The sequence below is a fragment of the Phocoena sinus genome, chromosome 5 (assembly GCF_008692025.1).
Source record: "Phocoena sinus isolate mPhoSin1 chromosome 5, mPhoSin1.pri, whole genome shotgun sequence".
NCBI classification, from domain to species: domain Eukaryota; kingdom Metazoa; phylum Chordata; class Mammalia; order Artiodactyla; family Phocoenidae; genus Phocoena; species Phocoena sinus.
Window position 1 is genome coordinate 1,586,076 of NC_045767.1, and position 24,746 is coordinate 1,610,821.

Below are 24,746 nucleotides of genomic sequence, written 5' to 3' on the forward strand. Positions count from 1 at the left end.
ATCACAATTGAGTAGACCATTAAATCTGTAAGAACACTGAAGGTACTAACCTCACCAACCCCCCTCCCATCTAGTCAGGGGCCTCACGTCTTTCCACTACCTCCAAGCCACACAGCTTTCTTCTTGCTTGGGTTCCTCTAAGTCTCCACGCAGGTCTGCATTCTGACGTGTCCAGTTTCCCTTTGGTCCTCAGCGCCCAGGTGCCGCAGTCTCCAGATGCATCTCTGTCTGAAACCCTTGATGGCCCTGCCCCTGGGGTGTGGGGTAGGAGGCCTGTGATGTTGCGTCACGCCACGGTGTGGCCCTCAGTTCTCGCTGCTGACACAGTACTTGTCTAGGTCAGATAACTCCTCTCCCCTTCGATGCCCTGCTGCCCACCCGATTTGTTTGTTAAATAACTCCGGTCACTTTCTGGCCTCATCTTCAGTGTCACTTCCTCCGGAAAGCCCAGCTTGGCCCTCAGTAACAGTTTGGGCCTCCGCTTGCTTGGTCGACAGTGTCCAGCTCCCTGTGGCCGGCTCACTGGCCTCGTTCTGGTTCCCCTGCCTGTTTACTGCTGCTTTCTCCTTGAAATGCCAGCTTTTGTCTAACTGATACCTCCAAGTTCTCCAAGCTTTGTTTCTGGCTTTTTATTCTCTTTACAGGCTTCTTTTTTCTCTACCTGAGTCCCCAGATTTTAACACAGATTCTAGAACCTCTACCTCTACCCTAGTTATCTCTCCTCTGAGTTTTTCAGCTACCTTTGATAGTTTCTACTTGGATACAAGTAGTTTCAAGTAGAAACAAGTAGTAGAAACAAGTAGTTTCTACTTGGATACCCCACATGCAGCATTTCTAAAACTAAAACTGTCTACCCTTGACACCTGTTTCTTTTTATCCCTTCTCTAGCCCGGTTTCATGGCATTACTACCATGGAATAACCAGTTAGACACCTTGGCGTGGGTTTGTCTCCCCTCACCCTCCTGTCAGAGCTTTCGGGATTCCTGACATCCGGCCTTCTTGACCATTCCCAGTGCCAAGCTCTACCCCAGGTCTTTTCTTAGTGGCAGGGACAACATTTACCACTCCTCTCTCACCTCCAAGCCTTCAGTAAACATGAGCATCTGCTTTGGGCAAGAGGTGAGCTAGGTACAAAGTATCCTCTGTGGCACTTACATCAAGTGAGGGCATGCTGGGACTTCCCTGGTGGCACAGTGGTTAAGAATCCACCTGCCAATGCAGGGGACACAGGTTCGATCCTTGCTCCCAGAAGATCCCACATGCTGTGGAGCAACTAAGCCCGTGCACCACAACTACTGAGCCTGTGCTCTAGAGCCCTCAAGCCACAACTACCGAAGCCTGTGTACCTAGAGCCCGTGCTCCACAACAGAGAAGCCACCACAGTGAGAAGCCACACTGCAACAAAGAGTAACCCCTGCTTGCTGCAACTAGAGAAAGCCCGCATGCAGAAACGGAGACCCAATGCAGCCACAAATAAATTAAAAAAAAAAAAGTGAGATCTTGCTGAATGACTGCAGTTTGCTTTGGAAACCAAGGGGTGGTAGGGCCATTTGCTAAGATGGAGTGCTGGCATGTTAGAAGGAGTTTCTTTCTGGACACACTAAATTTGAGGAACCTGGAAAACATCTGTGTTCCATATTGTTTCTGGAATTAATACATGTGATTCTGGCTTAAATTTGTTTAAGACTGGGGGACTTCTGGCATCAGACTGCCCTGGTTTAAATCTAGGCTCTGGTGTTTACTCGGTGTGGACTTCGGGCAAGTTACTTAACCCCTGGTCATCCTTAGCTCCCTTGTGTGTGAAATGGTGATCATAATAGTACCTTCCTCCTTGTTGGGTGAGAGGAGGATTACAGGAGATGGTGCTTGGAAAGTGCTTAGTGTCTTGAACGTAGAGGTAGCCTCTGAGTTTTAGCTATTGTTAATTTTATTGTTCTGGTGACCTCTATTAACCTGCATGATCCAGAACCCTTTGCAGTTGGCAAGAGCCACTTTTCCCATGACCCCTAGCCTCTCTGTTCACACACTGCACTTCCATGTCCCCAAACTGGTCTGCAGGGAATGCCCCGCCAACCCCCGCCCCCCCGCCCCCGCATCTTCCCACCTCCATTCTCTGGTGAGATCCAGCCCCTTGGCAGATTCCCCTAAGGCGGCCAGCCTTCCAAGTTTTTATGTCGTCTGACCACTGACCTTTATTATCCCCTAAAGAAAAACACAGTTATGGAACAAATTGCTAGTTGGCGTTGGGCATGGGAGGGCGTGGCAGAATCTGGAGAATGAGGAAGCTCTGGGAAGCAGCCGCTGGGGCTCAGGAGGCTGGTTTCAGAGAGCAGGGAGGGTGTGCAAGCTGAGGAATGGGGGCTCCTCCAGATGGTTGCAGGACATGTCTTTAATGACCATATTTGAAAACCTAAAAATTAAACAAGTAGGAGGCAAGAGGCTTATGGAGCAACCAAGGTATGTGCATTAAATTATTTCCCTTTGCTCAGCGGACCTATCTCTCCCTCCTCTGTCAGTGACATTTTTATCAGATTTTTCTCAATTCTAAGAGACACCACTGAGATAGATAAGGTTTCCCCCAAAAGCTGCATCATGGCTGTATACTCAAACATAAGATACTTCTTGTGGTTAGCAACAGGAAGTATGGCGGATCTGGGACTATGTGTGATCTGGTCTTGTGAGTCCTAAGTGACTGTTGAGGTGTTCAGAACACCTGGCTTGAACACCTTCTGTTCAAGCCAGGTGTCCTGTCCTCATCTCGGGTGGTGTTGCATTGCGAAGCATTTGTGCCATTCTCGAGTGAGAGCACCTGTGGGCCAGCCTGAGGGCTGTCAGGAGATGTTGTGCTGTCTCCCTGGAGAGAGTGACACGGTGAAGAGATAACTCTCTAAACCACTGAGTGGATAATGGGGGATGGGGGTCATGCACGGATGCAGACCACCATGTGCTGGAGAAAGAGGCTCAGCTGGCTGGGCAGTCCTTTTATCTTTATTTTTTTAATCCTTTTTTGAATTTTATTTAATCTATTTTTTTTATATAGCAGATTCTTATTAGTTATCCATTTTATACGTATTAGTGTGTATATTTCAATCCTAATCTCGCAATTCATGACGCTACCACCACCCCCGCCACCACTTTTCCCCCTTGGTGTTGATACGTTTTTTCTCTACTTCTGTGTCTCAATTTCTGCCCTGCAAACTGGATCTGTACCAGTTTTCTAGGTTCCACATATATGCATTAATATACGGTATTTGTTTTTCTCTTTCTGACTTACTCCACTCTGTTTGACAGTCTCTGAATTCATCCATGTCTCTACAAATGACCCAATTTCATTCCTTTTTATGGCTGAGTAATATTCCATCATATATATGTACCACATCTTCTTTATCCATTTGTCTGTCAGTGGGCATTTAGGTTGCTTCCATGACCTGGCTATTGTAAATAGTGCTGCAGTGAACATTGGGGTGTATGTATCTTTTTGAATTATGGTTTTCTCTGGGTATATGCCCAGTAGTGGGATTGCTGGGTCATATGGTAATTCTGTTTTTAGTTTTTTAAGGAACCTCCATAGTGGCTGTATCAATTTACATTCCCACCAGCAGTGCAAGAGGGTTCCCTTTTCTCCACACCCTCTCCAGCATTTGTTGTTTGTGGATTTTCTGATGATGCCCATTCTTACCGGTGTGAGGTGTAGTTTTGATTTGCATTTCTCTAATAATTAGTGATGTTGAGTAGCTTTTCATGTGCTTCTTGATCATCTGTATGTCCTCTTTGGATAAATGTCTATTTAGGCCTTCTGCCCATTTTTGGATTGGGTTGTTTGTTGTTTTGATATTGAGCTGCATGAGCTGTTTATATATTTTGGAGATTAATCCTTTGTCCGTTGATTCATTTGCAAATATTTTCTCCCATTCTGAGGTTGTCTTTTCATCTTGTTTGTAGTTTCCTTTGCTTTGCAAAAGGTTTTAAGTTTCATTAGGTCCCATTTGTTTATTTTTGTTTTTATTTCCATTACTCGAGGAGGTGGATCAAAAAACATCTTGCTGTGATTTATGTCAGAGTATTCTTCCTATGTTTTCCTCTAAGAGTTTTATGGTGTCTGGCCTTACATTTAGGTCTTTAATCCATTTTGAGTTTTTTTTGTGTGTATGGTGTTAGGGAGTGTTCTAATTTCATTCTTTTACATTTAGCTGTCCAGTTTTCCTTATTGAAGGAAACCACTTATTGAAGAGGTCGCCTTTTCTCCATTGTATATTCTTGCCTCCTTTATCAAAGATAAGGTGACCATATGTGTGTGGGTTTATCTCTGGGCTTTCTCTCCTGTTCCACTGATCTATATTTCTGTTTTTGTGCCAGTACCATACTGTCTTGATTACTGTAGCTTTGTAGTATAGTCTGAAGTTAGGGAGTCTGATTCCTCCAGCTCTGTTTTTTTCCCTCAAGACTGCTTTGGCTATTCGGGGTCTTTTGTGTCTCCATACAAATTTTAAGATTTTTTGTTCTAGCTCTGTAAAAAATGCCATTGGTAATTTGTTAGGGATGGCATTGAATCTGTAAATTGCTTTGTGTAGTATAGTCATTTTCACAGTATTGATTCTTCCAATCCAAGAACATGGTATATTTCTCCATCTGTTTGTATCATCTTTGATATCTTTCATCATTGTCTTATACTTTTCTGCATACAGGTCTTTTTTCTCCCTAGGTAGGTTTATTCCTAGGTGTTTCATTCTTTTTGTTGCAGTGGTAAATGGGGGTGTTTTCTTAATTTCTCTTTCAGATTTTTCATCATTAGTGTATAGGAATGCAGGAGATTTCTGTGCATTAATTTTGTATCCTGCTACTTTACCAAATTCATTGATTAGCTCTAGTAGTTTTCTAGTGGCATCTTTAGGATTCTTTATGTATAGTATCATGTCATCTGCATACTGTGACAGTTTTACTTTTTCTTTTCCAATTTGTATTCCTTTTATTTCTTTTTCTTCTGTGATCACCGTGGCTTGGACTTCCAAAACTATGTTGAATAACAGTGGTGAGAGTGGACATCCTTCTCTTGTTCCTGATCTTAGAGGAAATGTTTTCTGTTTCTCACCATTGAGAATGATGTTTGCTCTGGGTTTGTCGTATATGGCCTTTACTATGTTGAGGTAGGTTCCCTTTATGCCCACTTTCTGGAGAATTTTTATTATAAATGGGTGTTGAATTTTGTCAAAAGCTTTTTCTGCATCTATTGAGATGATCATATGGTTTTTACCCTTCAATTTGTTAATATGGTGTATCCCACTGATTGATTTGCATATATTGAAGAATCCTTGCATCCGTGGGATAAATCCCACTTGATCATGGTGTATGATCCTTTTAATGTGTTGCTGGATTCTGTTTACTAGTATTTTGTTGAGGATTTTTGCATGTATATTTGTCAGTGATATTGATCTGTAATTTCCTTTTTTTGTAGCGTCTTTATCTGGTTTTGGTATCAGGGTGATGGTGGCCTCATAGAATGAGTTTGGGAGTGTTCCTTCCTCTGCAATTTTTTGGAAGAGTTTGAGAAGGATGGGTGTTAGCTCTTCTCTAAATGTTTGATAGAATTCACCTATGAAGCCATCTGGTCCTGGACTTTTGTTTATGGAAGATTTTTAATCACAGTTTCAATTTCATTAGTTGTGATTAGTCTGTTCATATTTTCTAATTCTTCCTGTTTCAACCTTTTTTTTTTTTTTGCGGTACGCGGGCCTCTCACTGTTGTGGCCTCTCCTGTTGCAGAGCACAGGCTCCAGACGCTCAGGCTCAGTGGCCGTGGTTCACAGGCCTAACCGCTCCGCGCCATGTGGGATCAGGGCACGAACCCAAGTCCCCTGCATCGGCAGGCGGACTCTCAACCACTGCGCCACCAGGGAAGCCCCCTGGTTCGATCTTGAACGTTTATACCTTTCTAAGGATTTGTCCATTTCTTCCAGGTTGTCCATTTTATTGGCATAGAGTTGCTTGTAGTAGTCTCTTAGGATGCTTTGTATTTCTGTGGTGTCTGTTGTAACTTCTCCTTTTTCATTTCTAACTTTATTGATTTGAGTCCTCTCTCTCTTTTTCTTGATGAGTCTGGATGGTTTATGAGTTTTGTTTATCTTCTCAAAGAACCAGCTTTTAGTTTTATTGAACTTTGCTATTGTTTTCTTTGTTTCTATTTCATTTATTTCTGCTTTGATCTTTATGATTTTTTTCCTTCTACTAACTTCGGGTTTTGTTTGTTCTTCTTTCTCTGGTTTCTTTAGGTGTAAAGTTAGATTGTTTATTTGAGATTTTGCTTGTTTCTTGAGGTAGGCTTGTATTGCTATAAACTTACCTCTTAGAACTGCTTTTGCTGCATCCCATAGGTTTTGGATTGTTGTATTTTCGTTGTCATTTGTCTCTAGGTATTTTTTGATTTCCTCTTTGATTTCTTCAGTGATCTCTTGGTTATTTAGTAACGTACTGTTTAGCCTTCATGTGTTTGTGTTTTTTACATGTTTTTCCCCTGTAATTGATTTCTAATCTCATGGTGTGGTCAGAAAAGATGCTTGATATGATTTCAATTTTCTTAAATTTACTGAGACTTGATTTGTGACCCAAGACATGATCTATCCTGGAGATTGTTCCGTGCGCACTTGAGAAGAAAGTGTAATCTGCTATTTTCGGATGGAATGTCCTATAAATACCAATTAAATCTATCTGGTCTGTTGTGTCATTTAAAGCTTGTGTTTCCTTATTAATTTTCTGTTTGGGTGATCTGTCCATTGGTGTAAGTGAGGTGTTAAGGTCCCCCACTATTATTGTGTTACTGTTGATTTCCTCTTTTATAGCTGTTAGCAGTTGCCTTATGTATTGAGGTGCTCCTATGTTGGGTGCATATGTGCTTATAATTGTTATGTCTTCTTGGATTGATTCCTTCATCATTATGTAGTGTCTTTCCTTGTTTCTTGTAACATTCTTTATTTTAAAGTCTGTTTTATCTGATACGAGTATTGCTACTCCAGCTTTGTTGTGATTTCCATTTGCATGGAATATCTTTTTCCATCCCCTCACTTTCAGTCTGTCTGTGTCCCTAGGTCTGAAGTGGATCTCTTGTAGACAGCATATATTTGGGTCTTGTTTTTGTATCCATTCAGCGAGCCTGTGTCTTTTGGTTGGAGCATTTAATCCATTCACGTTTAGGGTAATTATTGCTAGGTATGTTCCTATTACCATTTTCTTAATTGTTATGGGTTTGCTTGTGTAGGTCCTTTTCTTCTCTTGTGTTTCCCAGTTAGAGAAGTTCCTTTAGCATTTGTTGTAGAGCTGGTTTGGTGGTACTGAATTCTCTTAGCTTTTTTTTTTTTTTTGCAGTACGCAGGCCTCTCACTGTTGTGGCCTCTCCCTGTGTGGCCTCTCCCGTTGCGGAGCACAGGCTCCGGACGCGCAGGCTCAGCGGCCATGGCTCACAGGCCTAGCTGCTCCATGGCATGTGGGATCTTCCCGGACCAGGGCACGAACCCATGTCCCCTGCATCGGCAGGCCAACTCTTAACCACTGCACCACCAGGGAAGCCCTCTCTTAGCATTTACTTGTCTGTAAAGCTTTGATTTCTCCATCGAATCTGAATGACATCCTTGCCTGGTAGAGTAATCTTGGTTGTAGATTCTTCCCTTTTATCACTTTAAATATGTCATGCCCCTCCCTTCTGGCTTGTAGAGTTTCTTCTGAGAAATCAGCTCTTAACCTTATGGGAGTTCCCTTGTATGTTACTTGTTGTTTTTCCCTTGTTGCTTTCAATAATTTTTCTTTGTCTTTAATTTTTGTCAGTTTGATTGCTATGTGTCTCGGCATGTTTTTCCTTGGGTTTATCCTGCCTGAGACTCTCTGAGCTTCCTGGACTTGGGTGGCTACTTCCTTTCCCGTGTTAGGGAAGTTTTCAACTATAATCTCTTCAAATATTTTCTCAGGTCCTTTCTCTCTCTTCTCCTTCTGGGACCCCTATACTGCGAATCTTGTGTTTAATGTTGTCCCAGAGGTCTCTTAGGCTGTCTTCATTTCTTTTCATTCTTTTTTCTTTATTCTGTTCCACAGCAGTGAATTCCACCATTCTGTTTTCCAGGTCACTTATCTGTTCTTCTGCCTCAGTTATTCTGTGATTGATTCCTTGTAGTGTATTTTTCATTTTAGTTATTGTATTGTCCATCTCTTGTTTGTTTGGTCTTTAATTCTTATAGGTCTTTGTTAAACATTTCTTGCATCTTCTCGATCTTTGCCTCCATGCTTTTTCTGAGATCCTGGATCATTTTCACTATCATTATACTGAATTCTTTTTCTGCAAGGTTGCGTATCTCCACTTCATTTAGTTGTTTTTGTGGGGTTTTATCTTGTTCCTTAATCTGGTGCATAGCCCTCTGCCTTTTCATCTTGTCTATCTTCCTGTGAATGAGGTTTTTGTTCCACAGACTGCAGGATTGTAGTTTTTGTTGCTTCTGCTGTCTGCCCTCTGCTGGATGAGGCTATCTGGGCAGTCCCATTAATGTGTCTTCTCCTGGCCAACCTCCTCTGGCCTCTCCTTGTCCTCCTGGTTTCTTTTGCACCTGGCTCATATGCCCCAGTTACCACAGCTGAGCTGCCTGCCAGCAGCCACCCCCAGATAGGAGCTGGTGGCTGGATTTATTCATCGCTGTATTCCGGGGAAGGAGCAGTACTGATAAGTGAATGAGGTGGGGAGATGTGCAGTCCTGGGTTCTTTTTTAAAGCTGGATTGGGTGCAGTGTTGCACAGCACTTTAGGGCTTGAGCAAAGGGGTGGAGCTGTTCAGTGGGTGGTACATTTGGAGAGACTGCAAGGCTGGTGCTGGCAGAACAAGTCAGTGATACCCACCCACAGTCCTTGAGCCTTTAAAACTGTGCACACTGGTCCAAGTGCTCTTTGCATTAACTCCTGTAATCCTCACACACCCATTGAGGTGGGTGCTGTCTTGTTCTATAGATAAGGAAGTAAGGCACAGAGAAATTCAGTGTTTCCCCTGAGGTCACAAGTAGGGGTTATGGAAGGCTGACCCCTCTCCAAGTTGTCTGGCTCTGGAGAAGTGCTCTAACTGTAAGGCCAGCTTGCCTCCACAGGCAGTGCTTAGGAGTTAGGACGTGATTGGGAACCAGGGAAAGGCTGTGGGGGTCAGCTGTATGTTTTAGAGAGACGCGTTGGCAGTAGGGTAGAAGGATACCAGGAGATGGGCAGTCGTTTGGAGGAGGTAGCGGCACTGGAGATGAGAAGAAAGATGAGTCTGAGAGTGGTCCTGCATTAATTTCGCTCAGATGCGACTAGTTCTCCCCAGCTCCGAGGCCATTGTCCTAGGCCATTGGGTTCCCGTGCTGTAGCCTCTGGAGCAGAACCCTCAGAATTGCCTAGGAGTGCAGAGTTTTGAGCCCCATCCCAGACCTGCTGAATCAGAATCTAGTTTAACAAGCCCTCCAGGTGTGCCTGATGTCCAAGCCACTATTGCCCAGGACCAGGTGACCAGAGCCTTCTCCTTGCTTTGACTCTGCTCTGGTCCCTCAGCCTTGCCCTGAGCTCAGGCCCTCCCCCACTAGAAGCCCTTCTACACGGGTTACACCCTGACTCCTGGCTTCACGTTTTTGCTTCTCATTTGCTGCTCTATCCACTACATCCCTGAACACTGATTTATCGTGGTTAGTTGTCACCTTCCAGTGGGCCCTGAGTGAATGCAAGGGCCTCTCATTCTCCAGTAGCCTCCACATCTGCTGCCTTCTCTGCTCTTCCTGGAACCTGCTTGGCTTCCCAATTCACAGTTTCTAGGTTTTTGTCTACTCGTGTTGCCAGTGACAGAAGTCTCAGCTGGGCACACAGGGTGGATCAGGGTTGGTGGCTCTCATCTGCTCCCCTAAATTATCAGCTCCTCCAGAGAGCAACAGTTTCCAGTCATTGGGAAGAGGCAGAGGCTCTGGGCTCTGGGCTGGCCTAGGAAGCTCTGTTCCTTCCTGGTTGCTAGGTGTCGGTGAGGTCACGTGTAAGCAGTTCTGATTCTCTTGTCTTTTCCCAGAAGCTAGTACAGGACTGTGCAGGAGGGTGTTTTTTGGTTTGGGTTTTTGTTTGTTTGTTTTGTGGGGTGGAGGGGTTTCCATTTGTTTATTGATCTTCTCCTCATTACTCCAGAGAGGATTCAAGATGGGAGGGGGCTTCAGCATCACCCACCCTCCCAGTTGGCAGGGATCCTCAGAGCATGTGCAGTAAGGCACGGTCACTGTATCCTGGGAAGCTATGAACTGAAGGCTGTGAGCTCTGGGTCCCCAGCCTCGCACGGTCAGAGTAATGGCACACGGTGGCTGCTTTCCTAAGCCTGAGTGAGGCAAGCCGCATCTGCACAGATTGTGCGAGAGGGTTCAGGATTTCTCCTTTCATAACTGAGAGACCAGGGGTCTGTCCGCTCTGCCTGCTCCCCCAGTGGGTCACAGAACATCACCATTCTGGCTGCCTGGGTTTAACCAGAGCGAATCATGCAGTGACCAGCAGCTGGCTGGGGCCCTGCCATTTGCACTGTCTCCTAGCACAGCCTGGTGGGGCGGGGGTGGGCCCAAGCTTGGACAAAGGCCAGAGCCTATCTTTCAACTGGGCCTCACAGGGGCAAGTCCAGACAGGCAGGGAGGGGGCCATGGGCTGAGGAGAATCTGTGGGGGTTTCAACGGCCGGAAAGGAGGGCAAGAGGTGGCATAATGTTTCCAACTGCAGGCTTTGGGGTCAGGTAGTCCTGTATTTTACAAGAATGCTTACTTCCTAAGAAGAACATGGATTAAGGACATAAATTGCATTAAGTGTTCAGCAAAGCACGCAGCCGACAGAAAGGACCAGTAAATGATTGAACTGAGCTTTGCTGTCGATGATGCAGGGGGCAGCATTTATCAACTTGATAATCTTTGTTTTTCAGGGCTTGAAGATACTGGAAGTCTATTTGGCTACAAATTCCTATGCTAGCCAGAGGATGAGTAATGAGCAGGCATGAGAGGTTGAGGCATTCAGCTTCTCTGCAAATCTTGGTATAGATCACCTTCTTCTCTAGAGGTTGGAACCACAGGGCACGATGAGTACGGTGAGTTTTGTAAGTTCATGAATTTTATTTTTTCAGGCTAAACAATTACTTCATCCCTTGTGTACCTTAGTGAGAGTACCATAAAGGTGTTTCTAAGTAACCCTAGTTCTTACAGCAGTGCGTACAGGACCTCCTGGTAGTTACACCAACCTGCTTGTCTTAGGTCAGAGTCCAGTGTTTTAGGTGGTGCCCTAAAGACAGAAGGCTGAGGATGGTTGAGGGTGTTGAAGTTTTATACCTCCAGAGCAGCTGTCAGTGTCCCAGAAATATTAGGGCTCTGGTTTATTTAATTATTTACAGCCGAATCTTCCGTTTTTCCTTCTATTTCTTTGCCCTGTGTAGTTCTTGGTCCGATGTGAGCATCGGTAGCGGTAATAATCCTTGGTGAGTTTTCTTAGGGTCAGTGACCAAAGTTGGTAAGTCATTGTAACTCCTGTTTAGAGCTTTTATCAGACTGCAGGGGCAGCTCTGGTTTGGTGTAACCCAGATGTCACCTGGAGCCCCTTGAGTCCGGAGAGTGCCTGAAGATCCCCCTCCCCACTTTACTCCCTACTAACAGGGCTGCTCATATGATCTAAACTCAAAACAGCTGTTTTCTGAGATAGTGCATTCACATCAGGTGGACCAGATGTGAAACTCATACTCTTTTTCCAGGTTCCAGAAGTGCTGTGAATGGTGTTGGGTGGGGGGTGCAGGATAAGGCTGAAAAAACGGTTCCCAGGGTGATAGAAACCGTGGTAGAAATCCTGTAGGCTCTGTTCACCGACCCCCACCCCCTCCCCTTGGCCCATCCCTTCTGACCACTCCTGGCCCCCACTGTGTTCCAGACCCACTGTTGACATTCATAAACAAAAGGGCCTTTGTTTCGCTGGAGCTATCTTTTCAAAGGGCAGATGACCTCCCATCTTGGTCCCATATCTGCAGGTTGCCACCACAGTTCACCTTAGGGAAACCTCCTAAGCCTGGGCACCTCACCTCTGAAGCCCACGCTCTGCCCAGGCAGGATCTGAACAGACTGAGCAGTGTAGCTTCTTATAAGAGTGTGTGAAGAATTTGGTTAAAATTTCCTCAGAGTGGTGTGAATAACTTGTGTGGTGGTGATTGGATGGTCGGTTTTAACTGGAAGCTGTGAGGGCTCTGCTATTAAAAAGCAGGAGAGCATGACAAGAATAATAGGAAGGCAGAGGGGGTGAAGTCTTTTCCCATGTTCTAGGGTTTCTTGAGCCTGGCCCTGTGCTAACAGCCACCTCCTCCCTGCCCTCGGGGAGTGCATGTGGAAGAGGAGGTAGAGTGGGGGTTCTGGAGGCTTGGGGGGGGTCATGAGATGGTCAGCCGGAGGGCATGAGGAATGTCCTCATGGTGGAGCTCACAGTGAGTAGGTTCCTGAAAGCTGTGTAAGAACTGGCTGAGTGAAGAAGGGAAGGGATGGGTCATCCAGGCTGGGAAGGGTGCCAGGTGAAGGGCAGGGAGAGGCTGAAAAAGCAGCCAGGAAAGGACTGCTGTTGGTGGGGGTGGGGGTGAGTGCTGGCAGGACACATTACTACAGTGACCACGACGGGGCTTTTAGGCTTCAGCACCTGGACTTTGGCCAGGACCTGTGACTGCTTCTTAACCTCCCTCAGAGGAAAAGCTGCACAGGTAGGGGCATGAAGGGTTCTGTTTAGCAGTGTCTGCTAAGACAGATTTGGTCCTTTTCAGAGGATGGAAGATACAAGGGCAACTTCAAAGAGAATGGGGTAAAAGTTAAGGGGCCCTAAGTAACCTGGTAGCTGCTGGGGAAACTCATATAAACACCAGGTAGTGGACCCAGGCCTGGGTGCCAGCTCCCTGGAGGGACAGAGCAGCTCCTCACTGGACCGTTCGGAACAGCTGCTGTCGCTTGCCCCTGGGACTTCCTGGGGATGCTTCCCTGTTCCTTAGATCCGTGGGAGTTGCTCAACCCAGCTACATTTCCGAAACTTCTCAAGCTGCCATTTGATAAGAAAGTCAGAACACAAACAGAATCAGGCTTCTCCCTGTTGCCAGAGAGTTGGGCTGGGTGATGGATGTTCCTGAGTCTTGTGCAAATCTCATGGACACTTGCCTGTCCTCCAGCATTTCCAGGGATAGGATGCCTAGTAAGGCGTATAAGGAACTAGGGTAGTAATGCTATCTTCTGACAGCACTCAGTACTGTACATATGGTATGTTGCCTCATCCTTAGGAGAGCTCTGCGAGTCTGGTACTGGTGAGGAAGTTCAGACTTAGTAGTGAAGTAACTGCCCCACATCGCCCAGTGTGAAGCAGAGCAGGCCCGGTGCCAGTGAGGAGTGGGACAGGCCAGGGGAGAGAAGAAGCACCGAAACACAGGGAGCCAGGTTTGGGTGGGGCCGTACAGGGTGGGAGTGATGAGGCTGCGGGTCACTTGGGAGGTTCTGTCTCTTGAGGAAGATGGCAGGAGGCGGGTTCTCAACTTGTCTTTCAGGACCAGCCAGGCCAGAAATGCTGGAGCGTATTGGTAAACCAGCTCAAGGGTGTGAAAGAAAGGCTGGTTCAGGGGGTCTGGACTGCAAATAGGCTGATGAACAGCTCAGACCTTCCAGAGGCATGTGTCTCGGGCAGCCCCTGGGAGCAGCCTTTTAAAGACTTTGGTTCTTAGAGTGCCTGCTGTACAGCGCAGGGAACCCTACTCAGCACTGTGGGTATGTGTACATGTGTAACTAACGCACTTTGCTGTATAGCCAAAACTGCACAACATTGTAAATCACCTACAGTGAGAAACTTCTTTAAAAAGTTCTCATCACAAGAAAAAAAAAAAACTTTGGTTCTTGGAGCTGTGGCGGGTGATTATTAGGGTGTAAACTACAACTTGATAGTATCCTAAAAGGTTAGAGGCCAGAAACCTTGCCCAAAGAAAGACCCACTTTTCACAGTGAATAGAAACTTGGGAAACTGAAGGGCTTTGGGCTGAAAAACGGAAAGGGCTCAGTAAGGCCAAATACAAATCCAAGGAAAATAGGTCTGTATTGGACCAGAGGCTTCCATAGAGTTATGTGTCATGTACTTTAGACAGACCAATAGTCTTTATAACAGAAATTTTACTTTATAGAATTTGTATTCACTATATGTTCTGGATGATTTCGCCCTATAAACATTCAGTGTTCTAGAAGCTCAAGTTTTGAAAGGACCCCGACCTCAGGTCTGCTCACTGGCCTCCTATTATTATTATTCTTTTTTAAATTTTTTTATTTTTTTTTGCGGTACGCGGGCCTCTCACTGTCGTGGCCTCTCCCGTTGCGGAGCACAGGCTCCGGACGCGCAGGCTCAGCCGCTCCGCGGCACGTGGGATCTTCCCGGACCGGGGCACGAACCCGTGTCCCCTGCATCGGCAGGCGGACTCTCAGCCACTGCGCCACCAGGGAAGCCCCTATTCTTCTTAATGAGTTGATCTTTTTATTCTTCTGGCTGAAATCTTACTGGTCAGGAGCTTATGTAACTGTTTCTTTTTCCCCCCGATACCCTCAGAGAAAGCGTCGTGGAGGAACAGTAAATTCTAGACAAGCCCAGAAGCGAACTCGAGAAGCATCCTCCCCCCCTGAGATGGCCCTGGAGGCAGAACCCATAGAACTTGTGGAAAGCGGTAAGATTGCCAGTGACACTGGGCATGAGTGAGCACATATGCCCAACATGCCACCTACCAGCCACGGGCCTTGTGCAAGTTACACAACCTGTAACTCAGCCTTAAGTTTCCTCATCTGAAACGGGGGATAATGCTGTGCATACATACGCAGTAGCTGCTGTGTGGAGTTATCGTAGCACAGAAATGAGTCAACGACACAGGACAGTTAGAACAGTGCTTGTCACGTAACACTACACGAGGTTTAGCTTATATCAGTGTATTCATAAGACCTACAGTCTCAGACTCGCCTACCGTTCGCAGCTTAAAAAAGCTAAGGTGAGCAAGAGCTGCCCCCTTGGTTGCCCTGAGACTCCACAGGTTTAGAAACGGCCACTCAGCTGGGCTCACCGTCCAGCCTTTCAGGGGTGTGCAGCATGGAGTGGAGACTGCCGTGGGTCCACCTTTTCTCTTTGAAACTGTGCCTCAACTTACTTGGCCTCGGGAAGTACTCAGCTTTCTTCCTCTCTCCTTCATTAAGACAAAAAATTGCCCCAGCAGGCAGACTTGTTGGCAGAGCTGGGTGTGTTGGGAGTTTGGTGCAGACAGAGGCCAGATTGGCTTTTCCCCCTTCTTCCTGCCTCAGGGGAGTGGCAGATGGCCTGAAAAAAGTGCCTCAGCTCTGCATGTAGTAAGATTGTTTTTATAATTATGATGCCTGAAAACTGACATTTGAAGAGAAGCAAGCAGCTTGTCTATAGATTTCATGGGCCCTTCAGGGGAGTGAAGTTCTCTGTATTGTCTCTGTGGTCTCTGAGCTTCACTTCTAACATAAATTCACAGCCCTGGGCCATCCTCCCCTCCACCCCAAAGCTGATGCCCTGGTGTCTGAATTCTGCCACCCTGCAGGAGAGGCAGGTGCAGGAGGCTCCTCATTTGGGACCCTGAACCCACAAGTGGAATCTCCAACCTGGCCAAGATCCACTGCTTTCCACTGCAGCACTGCTTGTCCTCAGTCAGTCTTACACCCGTGTGCAGGGCTGTATGCACAAGCTGCCCGTTGGAATACCGTTTTTATTTGTAGGAGCCAAAAATTGTGTCCATCAGAAAGAGAGCGGTTCTGTAAATTATGGTATATCCATATATGGACTATTCTTTGAAAAGAATGAAGTCATTTTGTATAAATTACGTTGGACGGCTTTGATGTATTGTGGTTTTTATTCCTGTGAAACTTTTTAATACATGAGAACAAAACAAGTTTGAATATGTTAAATGTATTGCAAGTCACTTTCCCTGAGTATTAAACATTACTTCTAAAAGTTCTTCCCTCTTACTTTTTAATGTTAATAATAATAGAAACAAACATGGTTGTAAGTCTTGTTTCAGTTTATATAAATGGAAGTTGTACTCTGCCCCTCTTTTCTGCCTGCTGGATGTAAGCGCTGCTGACCGTTTGGCACGTGCCTTTCCCCCCTTGTCCTGTGCTCAGGCAGACAGTGCGCTGTCCTCTAGGGCTCAAAGGCAAGTTGCAGAACAGGCTCAACCCATCTGGGTGGGTTGGGGTTCTAGGGGACCAGTAAGAAACACTTGTTGTCCACCCAAGTGGGAAGCACTTTAGAGCCAAATGGAGTTTAAAACGTATCTGATGAAGGTGCAGGGCTAAGCCTGACCGGAGGTCTGAGGGGAGCCGAGGTTTCAGACAGATCCGTCCCAAAGCCCAAGCTGAGCATGCTTGGTCCCTTCCCCAGATGTGCACCCCCCATCCCACCTCAGGTAAGTCGCTGCCTCTCCCCTGTGAATGAGCTGGGCAGGTGCGGGGCACGGAGGCCTAGCTGTGTGGCAGCGTGAGGACACGGGGAGAGGTGTGCGTGTGCACAGACATACGCAGGATGGTGTATTTGTAAAGCCCATACCCTGTTACTCAGCAGAATTCTGGAAGAGTGTTCATTGCCTGTCACCCCGTTACTTCTGTACTTCAGGGATTTTAGTTTGGTATAAGACTGTGCTCTGTTTGTAATCATATTAATAATGAAACTTAGAGCAGTAGTCCTTTACTTTCCTCCTAAAGCTTGTTAAAATGCTTTATTTTGAAGCTGGAGATGAAATAGTGGACCTCACCTGTGAATCTTTAGAGCCTGTGGTCGTCGACCTGACTCACAGCGACTCTGTCGTGGTAAGTGCTGGAGCGTGAGGATTGCCCTTTCTTGGCTGTGGGCCCCTGGCCTGCACGTCTGAAGGCCTTGGTCACGGGCTACAGCTTGGGCTAAAGAAGGCATGCTTTCAGTGACTGGTGCTCAAGATGGAAGATGTTTCAGGAAAATCATTTGTTGCGACTTTATTGCTGAAATTAATCACATTGGTAAATCCGTGCGACCCTGTCCTTTCCATAGCTGGCCATAAAGGCTTTTGGGGAGAACTCTGAGGCCCGATCTCTCTTTGGTCCCCGATTCTACGCTTAACACCAGCTGTGTGACCTTGGGCAAGTTACTTAGCCTCATTCACTTTGTCCATAAAATGGGGATAACGCCATCCATGTCAATAGAGTGTTGTGAGGATTAAAAGAGATCCTGTATGTGAGTGCCTGGCACCTAACGTGGTGCCCAGTAAAGCTGAGTAAACGTGAGTTTACACCCTCGCGGCTGGTGGGAATGGGGATATTTGCTCAGCACTGCCAGTGGGAAATCTCTCGAGTCCCGGAAGCAGCTGCCTCGGAGGATGCAGGCCCCCCGCATTGCCATCTGATGCCTTGGTTGTGTCGTGCCTCCAGGGAGGGGGGCACCTGGGAGGCTGCTTGTGCCCCCTCCCACAGGGAGCATGCCTGCCCCTGTGTGGCCCTCAGGAAGGAGACCTGGTCTGGTCAGGGGACATGTGGAGAAGTGGTTCTGGCAGCCTGGCTCCACAGGTCAGGGGCGCATAGCTGTGTGTGGGTCTGGGAGTCTGGTCAGCCCACAGACCCACATCCTGAGGACACACTGGCCTCTTGGGATGCTTCTGCAGTGCCTTTTGATGCAGTGTGCAGTTGTGTGGAGTGGAGGTGGTGACACCCTGGACGGTCTTGGGCCAGTAGGGGGCAAGTGCTGCTGAGGGCTGCTGTTTGGTGGGGCGAGTGGGGTTGCTAGGAGCTGAGTCTTCCCCTTGGCCTTGGGGCTGTCCTGGCTGTGCTTAGAACCGTAGACTAGGGTTGCACTGAGAAGCTTCAAGACTTTAAAAGGAGAAAAGAGCGAGGACAGGGAACTGTCTTGACGAATTAAGAGATTTAGACTCTGGTCAGTCTGAAACTGCTGGGCTGTCCTGTGGTGTGTCCTTCCCTCTCATTCCTCCCCTCCCCCCATCCCAAAGGCGAGGCAGCTGCCCTTGCTGCGTCATCAGACCGTCCCCAGCAGATTTTGGATGAATGCTCAGGGGAGACCGTGGCCCCCAAACAGGAGGCAGTAATTTCCCTGGAGACCAGTCGGAACTTTCTGAGATAAGCCTGAGCAGGTTTAGGGCCTGATTAGTGTGATAGCTAAGGCAGGGGTCCCCAACCCCTGGGCCGCAGACCAGTACTGGGCCGCGGCCTGTTAGGAACCAGACCGCAGAGCTGGAGGTGAGCAACCAGCGAGCAAAGCTTCATCTGGGGCTCCCCATCGCTCGCATCACCACCTGAACCTGCCACCTGCCACCCGCCACCCCGCCACTGGTGCGCAGAAAAACTGTCTTCCACAAAACCGGTCCCTGGTTCCAAAAAGCCTGGGACCGCTGTTCTAAGGTACACACATATTGGGTTGGCTGAAAAGTTCGTTCCGGATTTTCCGTGACGTCTTATGGGAAAGTACCCGAATGAACTTTTTAGCCAAGCCCACACATACAGCTTTGCTGCTGCTCCCTGCGGGCTCCCGCAGGTTCTGGAAAGGGAGCTTGATTTGGTGCCGGGGCTGGAGCCTCAGCCCAGTTGCTGATTAACACTTGAACGTGCTGCTAGTCCGTAATTTCTCCAGTATTCAGTGTCCACCTGCAGTGTGCCAGGCCCTGGGAGATGGCCAGGATTCTGCTCACAAGACCGCATTTTCTGCCCTCAAGGAGACAAGGATTGGCTTCTGCTGGGTGCCAGACCCACGTCATCATGTCCCCTTTTACGCCTTGGTTTTGTTTTGATGGCCAGCCTGCCCTCCCTACATGGGCTTCTTTTCTGAGCTTTCCAGCCTTCTTCCTGTTTCTCTGGGTGTGGAGAGTCATTGAGAGACACCAGGATGGGAATGCTAGAGTTGGGGGAGCTGCCCTGGGAGTGGGTGGATAGCCAGGGGCAGGTGGATAGGTGAAGGGGAGGCTAACTTGGGAAGCAGTCCTCGCTTCTCGTCCCAGAGGCACTGGCCAGTTTGGTCGGAGGACCTACCTTCCCATGGCCTCAGTGGCCCCAGACATGGAATAATTGTTTTGGACTTAATAGCACCCCTTATTCTAATCATCCTTCATTCTTTATTGGTGTTTAATAAATCCAAATGCCAGTTTTAAAATTTACAGTGAGAAGTATACCTGAGACTGAAATTCTCACTCTCTAAAGCAGATCTACTTGGAAAACCTAATAGTATTATTAGCTTATCAAGGAGCATCTATTAGAGGAATTACAAGTTTAGGATTACCTCAGGCCCCGCCTACAGGAGAGTATGAAATGAATAAATATATCGTTTCCCAAATTGGGGTAATCTTACCAGTTTGGCCAGAATGCAGGGGGACAGGCTTAAGTGTACCACTTGAATATCACCTGGGAGTAGCTCTGCATCTTTTACATCCCAGGATTCAGGGACAACGTTAGAACTCTTGTGAACCCTCTTAAGACTGGATGAGAAACTACACAGGCTGTGTTTTTCTAACTCTAAGGAATCCTAAACCCCTGATGAATTAGGAGAAGTCTTAAAAGCTGTAAGGTGCAATGAGACCTTGTACATCTCTGCTTTAATATTTTACCTCAAAATTTAACTTATTTTTGGCATTGCGTACCCAAAAAAGGCCGTCACTGCTGGGTCCTAGGGTATGTATATCTTTGATTGTCACTAGATAGTGACAAGCTGTTTTCCAGAGAGAATGTACCAGTTTACGCTCCCACCAGTGTCGGAGGTTCTTGTTCTTCCACATCTCACTGCCACTGTAACCTTTAGCCAGTCTGGTGTTGTCTAGAGTATCCCACGTTGTTTTAATGTGTGTTTTCCCATCAGTGGTGGGGTTGAACATCTTTTCATGTTTAGTGGTGTTTCATTTTCCTCTTCGGCGAATTGCCTGTTGCAATCTTTTTTTTTTTAAACACTTGAGTCTTTTTTTCTACTCATTTTTCTGTGTGATTGTCGACCTTGCCTCATTTTTTAGGAATTCTTTATAAGTTCTAAACATGAGCCTGCCATTAGTTGTGTTTTGAATCTGCTACTCAGAGGCTTGTCTTTTCTCTTTTTGGTTTATGTACAGAGGTTCTTAATTTTAATACAGTTCAACTTACCAATTTGTTGATGAAAATCCCATACCATAAAAATATGTTCCTCTACTCCAAAAGTTTTACTGTTTTGCGTTTCACATTTAGGTCTGTAATCTATATGAGTTTTGTGTATGGTTTTTTTAAAAAATTTGTTTTATTTATTTTTGGCTGCATTGGATCTTCGTTGGGGTGCACGGGCTTCTCATTGCAGTGACTTCTCTTGTTGCAGAGCACGGGCTGTAGGTACGCGGGCTTCAGTAGTTGTGGCTCGCGGTCTCTAGAGCGCAGGCTCAGTAGTCGTGGCACATGGGCTTAGTTGCTCTGCGGCATGTGGGATCTTCCCAGACCAGGGCTGGAACCCGTGTCCCCTGCATTGGCAGGCGGATTCTTAACCACTGCGCCACCAGGAAAGCCCTTTGTGTATGGATTTATAATATTCCCTGGAGTGATTTTGCAAGTCTTTTGTTAGAAGATTTATTTCTAGGTACATAGTATTTTAGGATGCTATAAAAAAAATGGTGTTTAAAATTTTCACTTTTTTGTTTTTATTATTTGCTAATATAAAGAAATGCAATTGGTTTTTCTTTTTTTTAGTACAACAGTTCTTAATCTGTAAATCTTTTTTTTTTTAATTTATTTTTATTTATTTATTTTTGGCTGCATTGGGTCTTTGTTGCTGTGTGCGGGCTTTCTCTGCAGTGAGCGGGGGCTACTCTCTTTTGTTGCGGCGCGCGGGCTTCTCATTGAGGCGGCTTCTCTTGTTGCAGAGCGCAGGCTATAGGTGTGCAGGCTTCAGTAGTTGTGGCCCGTGGGCTCAGTAGTTGTGGCTTGCGGCCTCTAGAGTGCAGGCTCAGTAGTTGTGGCACACGGGCTTAGTTGCTCCGCAGCATGTTGGATCTTCCCAGACCACGGCTCGAACCCATGTCTCCTGCACTGGCAGGTGGATTTTTAACTGCTGCGCCACCAGGGAAGCCTTTAATCTGTAAATCTTTGAATTTCTGTGTACACAGAATAAGTTTTGGTTCTTCTCTATTTCCCTTTTTTTTTCCCTTGGCCTTAACACACTGGCTAGAAAATTCAACACTGGCTGAATAAAAATGGTGACAGTCATTGACATTCTTATTTCATTCTAAATCTGAAAGAGTCTTTTCAGAGTTCCACCATTAAATAAGACTTCTGCTGTAAGTTTTTTCGATTTGTTTATATCCTTTACCAGAGTGGAAAAGTTTCTCTATTTCCTGTTTGGCTATAAGTTTCATCTTGAATCAATGTCGAAATTTAACAATTTCATCTAATGTTGCTTTTTCCCCTGCTTCTAGTGTTAAACCACTTAAGCATTGTGGTCATGGCATTATCTTTTTATGTTGCTAGATTTGGTTTGCTAATGTTTCATATATAATTTTGCCTCTGTTTTTATGAGTAAGATTGGTGGTCTGTAATTTTTCCTTATAGAGTTCTGGTATCAGCATATTGGTATCTTTACAAGGTGAGCTGGACACCTTTTTTTCCGTTCCACAGAAGATTTTGTAAGATTGGACTATTTCTTCCATGAATGTTTGTTAGAACTTGCCAGTGAAGTACATAACCTAGAGTTTTAATAGGGTTTGGTAATTACATTTTTTAGGAATTTGTTGATTTCATCTAAAGTTTTCACTTTTATTTGCATAAATTTGTTCATAATGTCTTATGTTCTGTGGAATCTATAGTGATGTCTCCTTTTTCATTTCTGATACTGGTTATTTGTGTTTTCTATTTTTTTAGATTAGTATCACCAGAGCTTTATTAGATCTTTCAAAGAACCAACTTTTAGCTTTGTGGATCCTTTCTCTTGTAAGTTTTTCATTCATTGATTATTCCTTTCTTTGTTTGAGTTTATTTTGCTGTTTTTCTAATTTTCATCATTTCTTTTCCAATAAATGCATTAAAGATTATACTGTCTTTAGCTATATCTTACAAATTATGTTACTGGTACTTTACATTTAATTCAACATATTTATCAAATTTATATTTTTTAACTTCCAAATATATGGGTACTTTCTTTTTGTTATCGATTGCTTGCAGTATTGGTCAGAAAATAACATTCTGTATGTCGGTTCTTTGATACTTACTGGGTCTTGCTTTAAGCCTGGCTTGCCCCTGATGGCTGGCCTTCACTAGATAACCTGCCCCCATGGTTCCTGCCTGGGCTTTGGTTTCTCTGTGGGGCTTTCAAAAGTAGGCTTCAATTTTTTAAGAATCCTCTGTGCTTTTTTTTCCCTCTGGGTTACTGTATTCCCTATACTGTTGACCGAATTCTTCTCTTTTTTTGATACCTCTTTATTTAAAAATATGTATGTTTTATCTTGTTTTTGGTTGTTTTCAGTGGAAAAATGGATGGAAATACCAGCCTGCCATTTATTGGAAGTCTCTGCTTGTTTTCCATCCTTCTGCTCTCTTTCTTTTTTTATTATTTTAATTTATTTATTTTTGGCTGTGTTGGGTCTTCGTTGCTGTGCATGGGCATTCTCTAGTTGTGGCGAGCGGGGGCTACTCTTTATTGCGTTGCATGGGCTTCTTATTGTGGTGGCTTCTCTTGTTGCAGAGCACAGGCTATAGGTGTGCAGGCTTCAGTAGTTCCAGCACGTGGGCTCAGTAGTTGTGGCACACGGGCTTAGTTGCTCCGCGGCATGTGGGATCTTCCTGGACCAGGGCTCAAACCCGTGTCCCCTGCATTGGCAGGCGGATTCCTAACCACTGCACCACCAGGGAAGTCCAGAGTTCTCGATTTGTTGCGATTCGGCTGCTGGGTGGAGGGAATACCAGTGATAGTATCTCGCCTCCATCAGCTAGGAGGTGGCTCCGGGTCACCGGAAGTCATGGAGCTTGGAGGCCAGGCTGTGGTGCCATTCTTTTCTGCCCTTTGGGCAAGAAGCCTCATCTCTGAGCTGTTCTTCCATTGAACATGGATGGGGACAGAGTCATCACCAGTGAAGGAGGCTCTCTGGCAACGGTGTATTCATTTACCTAGTAGTTAAGTATGGAGCACCTGCCATTGTGCCAGCAGCATCCTGGGCCTTGGGACTTTCCTGGGGGCTCAGTGTTCAGGTCCGGCCTCGGCGTGGCACTGCCAAGAGGCGAGCTGGGTCTGGCTCACAAGAGCCTGTGGAGACCTGGTTGCCACATTCTGGTGGCCTGGGACCCAGGGGCGTCACATTCCTACCAGGTGCATCCACACCTGGTCAGTGGTCCTTCTTGGCAAAGGGCAGTAAAAGCAGTGTTGGAGTGGAGGAAAACTGGGGTCTTCCCTGCCCACAGCAGAATTTCCTTCTGCTCTTGGCTAACTTCAGAGCTCCCCTTATAGACTTCACATGGACAGCACCTTCTGCCAGCCCAAGCTTGTCTTCCAGTTCATGGTCTTAGTGATGAAGTTGACTGTCGCCAGTTTCATAGCCACACTTTCCAGCTTCTTCTGGGGGGAAGGGGAAGTGTCTTCAGTGGCTTCTCATCTGCAAAATGAAGATCTTTATGCTCAGACCTTCTTCCTTCCTGTGATGGCCATTTGTATTTGGCAGGGTTGAGGTTGGAGAAACCGAATCCGCTCTAGTTATTCTGGAGCAGAAATGGATTTTAATACATGGGAGGGGGACTTCCCTGGTGGCAGTGGGCAGTGGTTAAAAATCCACCTGCCAGTGCAAGGGACATGGGTTTGATCCCTGGTCCGCAAAGAATGCTGCGGGAACAACTAAGCCCGTGCGCCACAACTTCTGATCCTGCGCTGTAGAGCCCGCGAGCCACAACTGCTGAGCCTGCGAGCCACAACTACTGAGCCTGCGTGCCACAACTACTGAAGCCTGCGTGCCTAGAGCCCGTGTTCCGCGACAAGAGAAGCTGCCGCAATGAGAAGCCCGCGCACGGCAACGGAGAGTAGCCCCTGCTCGCCGCAACTGGAGAAAGCCCGCACACGGCAATGAAGACCCAACACGGCCAAAAATAAATTAATTAATTTATTAATTAAAAAAATAAACGGGAGGAGTTGCTTCCTGGTGTTGTAAAGGCTGGAGGAGCAGGTGTCTAGGAATAACTCCGGACATCTCAGCCTTGACGCACCATGGGATCTGCTACCTCTGCTCCAAGCAGAAGGATGGGAGGGGGCAGCTACCACCTGTACTAATCTCTTTAGGCTCAAGGAAATGCTACTGTGTCTTCTTGCTTGGGAGGACAGACCTGGGCTTTGGACATTGCAGCCTCGGCCACGACTGCCTCTTGATCCCCGCATCTGTGTCCACCTACAGCAGCTGAAATTGTCCTCCACCCTTCTGCCCTCCAAATAGCATGAGTGTATCTCACTGAGGGAATTTAGTTCGTGTCTAGAATCCCCACTGCAAGGGAGTTGGAATAGAGTTGAGCTTCCCATCTCTGCGGGGCAGGATGGTGTGCCAGAAAGGGTCAGCCTCTGTGCCCCTGAACACGGGGGCAGCCAAGGAGAGGTGGCAGCAGGGCTTTCAACAGCAATCCTGAGAGCTCTCCTGAAGTAGCTGATCACACACACAAGCGAGAGGGAAAAGGGGTGCTACTGGTGATGGTATAGACAGACAGGTAGTAGCTCAGTGAGAGAGCTGACTAGACAGGTTTGAAACT

At 46.4% G+C, this 24,746-nt stretch overlaps 1 protein-coding gene across 5 annotated transcripts in view; it reads left to right on the plus strand.

The window, feature by feature from the left end:
- RNF4 (ring finger protein 4) overlaps positions 1-24,746 on the plus strand; it is a 41,308-nt gene that overhangs the window by 9,226 nt on the left and 7,336 nt on the right. For 2 of the 5 annotated variants that reach the window (XM_032632392.1, XM_032632393.1), the window contains exons 2-5: positions 10,931-11,101; positions 14,596-14,710; positions 16,780-16,859; positions 21,891-21,959. In XM_032632392.1, the coding sequence (XP_032488283.1) occupies positions 11,084-11,101; positions 14,596-14,710; positions 16,780-16,859; positions 21,891-21,959 (282 nt within the window). In that variant the 5' untranslated portion in view covers positions 10,931-11,083. The remainder of the gene's footprint in view (positions 1-10,930; positions 11,102-14,595; positions 14,711-16,779; positions 16,860-21,890; positions 21,960-24,746) is intronic. The other 3 variants (XM_032632394.1, XM_032632395.1, XM_032632396.1) reach the window with 3 other exon arrangements.